The sequence below is a fragment of the Sinocyclocheilus anshuiensis genome, unplaced genomic scaffold (genome assembly GCF_001515605.1).
Source record: "Sinocyclocheilus anshuiensis isolate Anshui unplaced genomic scaffold, SAMN03320099.WGS_v1.1 scaffold1365, whole genome shotgun sequence".
NCBI classification, from domain to species: Eukaryota; Metazoa; Chordata; class Actinopteri; order Cypriniformes; family Cyprinidae; genus Sinocyclocheilus; species Sinocyclocheilus anshuiensis.
In genome coordinates this window covers 607,974-609,603 of record NW_015551032.1, presented here as the reverse complement: position 1 = coordinate 609,603, position 1,630 = coordinate 607,974, and the positions used below count along the sequence as shown (strand labels likewise).

Below are 1,630 nucleotides of genomic sequence, written 5' to 3'. Positions count from 1 at the left end.
CTTCAGTCTGTGTGCATTTAATTTATTTAATACACGAGTTTCACAATTTGAGTTGAATTACTGAAATAAATGAACTTTTCCACGACATTCTAATTTATTGAGATGCACCTGTATATATGTATTTTTTTTTTTTTACAATTTTTAATTATTAATAAAAATGTCATAAATGGATCTTCCGCTGAAATGGCAGACTTCTCTCTGGTGACATGTCGACTGCATTCAGATCTGCCTCCATCCAATCAACAACTGATGGATAGAACCCGTCCCCATCCTACTTTTTTTCTTTTCCAATAATCTGTTTCACTCAGATGTATGTCACAATATGGAAGAAAGGACCCTCTCATTTTATGTTTCAGTGTAGTGACGTATTTCCAGCTGAAACGGAATATTGAATAGAGGGCGTGGTTTTATATTTGCGCTCCTCCTCTCTGTCTCTCACTCATAGCAATCTAATGGTTGGAGGGGTGTGTTTAAGGATATTCTGCCCAAGCCGTCAAACTGACGTCATCAGAAAAGGAATGCCATTCCAGAGTGAAAGTAAATGTTCAGATTTTGATTAAAGATTACGAAGACAAACAATTTTTTTCAGCGGATTAACTTGCACGGATTAATTGTTCACATCATTACTAGCAATGTGCGCTAGTAAAATAAATAAAGTCCATTTTGATTTCATGCGGACTTTAAAGGTGCAATCAGTATTTTATGTTGTGCTCATATGATACTCGGCTGATACTGACACCTAGTGGTGTGGATGGGGCATCACAGAAAAGGGAGAGAAAAAGTTGACCGTTACCATTGTAGAAATGTAGTAAACAACGTCTCCAATAATGTAAAACAGCTTTTATTAGGCCACCTTTAATAAAACAGCCTTGTTCTTACAAAATCTTCCTACAGTATCTCACTCTTCTTTTGCTGCAGGTGAACTACTCTCAGCCTTTAGTGGCCATTAAGTTCCTCAACATCACCATGAATGAGGACGTCAACGTGGAGTGCAGAATCAACGCTAACAACATTCCAGAGGGCAGTGAACGAGACAAGTTTGCGGGACGCATTTCCTTCAAACTGAGGATCAACTCCAGAGATTAAATAGGCGAATGTGTGTTCCTTTCTTTTACACACAGACACAGACACACACAGGTCCTCCACATCTAAAAGCGTGCATGATTATGCGCAGAAGGCACAGCTAGAGACACAAGCCAGACACAGCAATCCTCAGCACAGACAGAGCATAGAGTAATACTTCAACATTTCAAAGAAATATGTTTTTTTTTATTTCATTTGAGACTTTAGTGAGGTTGTAGAGAGTTAGCAAGGTTGTTTTTGTGTGTATTTATGTGTGTACATCAGTGTGTGTGTTAGCATGTATGAGTTGAGATACAGTATTTATTTTCTGAAATTTTAATTGAATGCTCAGCTATCAGAGCAATTCAGAGCAAATAATATATTCTATTAAAACAATATTAGGAAAGGAATATACTTTTTTTTTTTTGAAAGAAAAATTCAGTATCTAATAACTATGCTGTTTTCTTCCCTCAGTATCATTAATTAATTTAAGTAGGTGTCTATGAATTAATGTGGCATGATCTCGTGTGTTTGAAGCATCTCTTGACTGCTAGGAATTTATATATAT

The 1,630-nt window shown here is 36.4% G+C and overlaps 1 protein-coding gene across 2 annotated transcripts in view; it reads left to right on the top strand.

Moving 5' to 3' along the window:
- LOC107661212 (sodium/potassium-transporting ATPase subunit beta-2-like) overlaps nucleotides 1-1,630 on the top strand; it is an 11,964-nt gene extending 10,334 nt beyond the window's left edge. For both annotated transcript variants that reach the window (XM_016450706.1, XM_016450705.1), the window contains one exon: nucleotides 919-1,630. In XM_016450706.1, coding sequence (XP_016306192.1) covers nucleotides 919-1,086 — 168 coding nt within the window. In that variant the 3' untranslated portion in view covers nucleotides 1,087-1,630. The remainder of the gene's footprint in view (nucleotides 1-918) is intronic.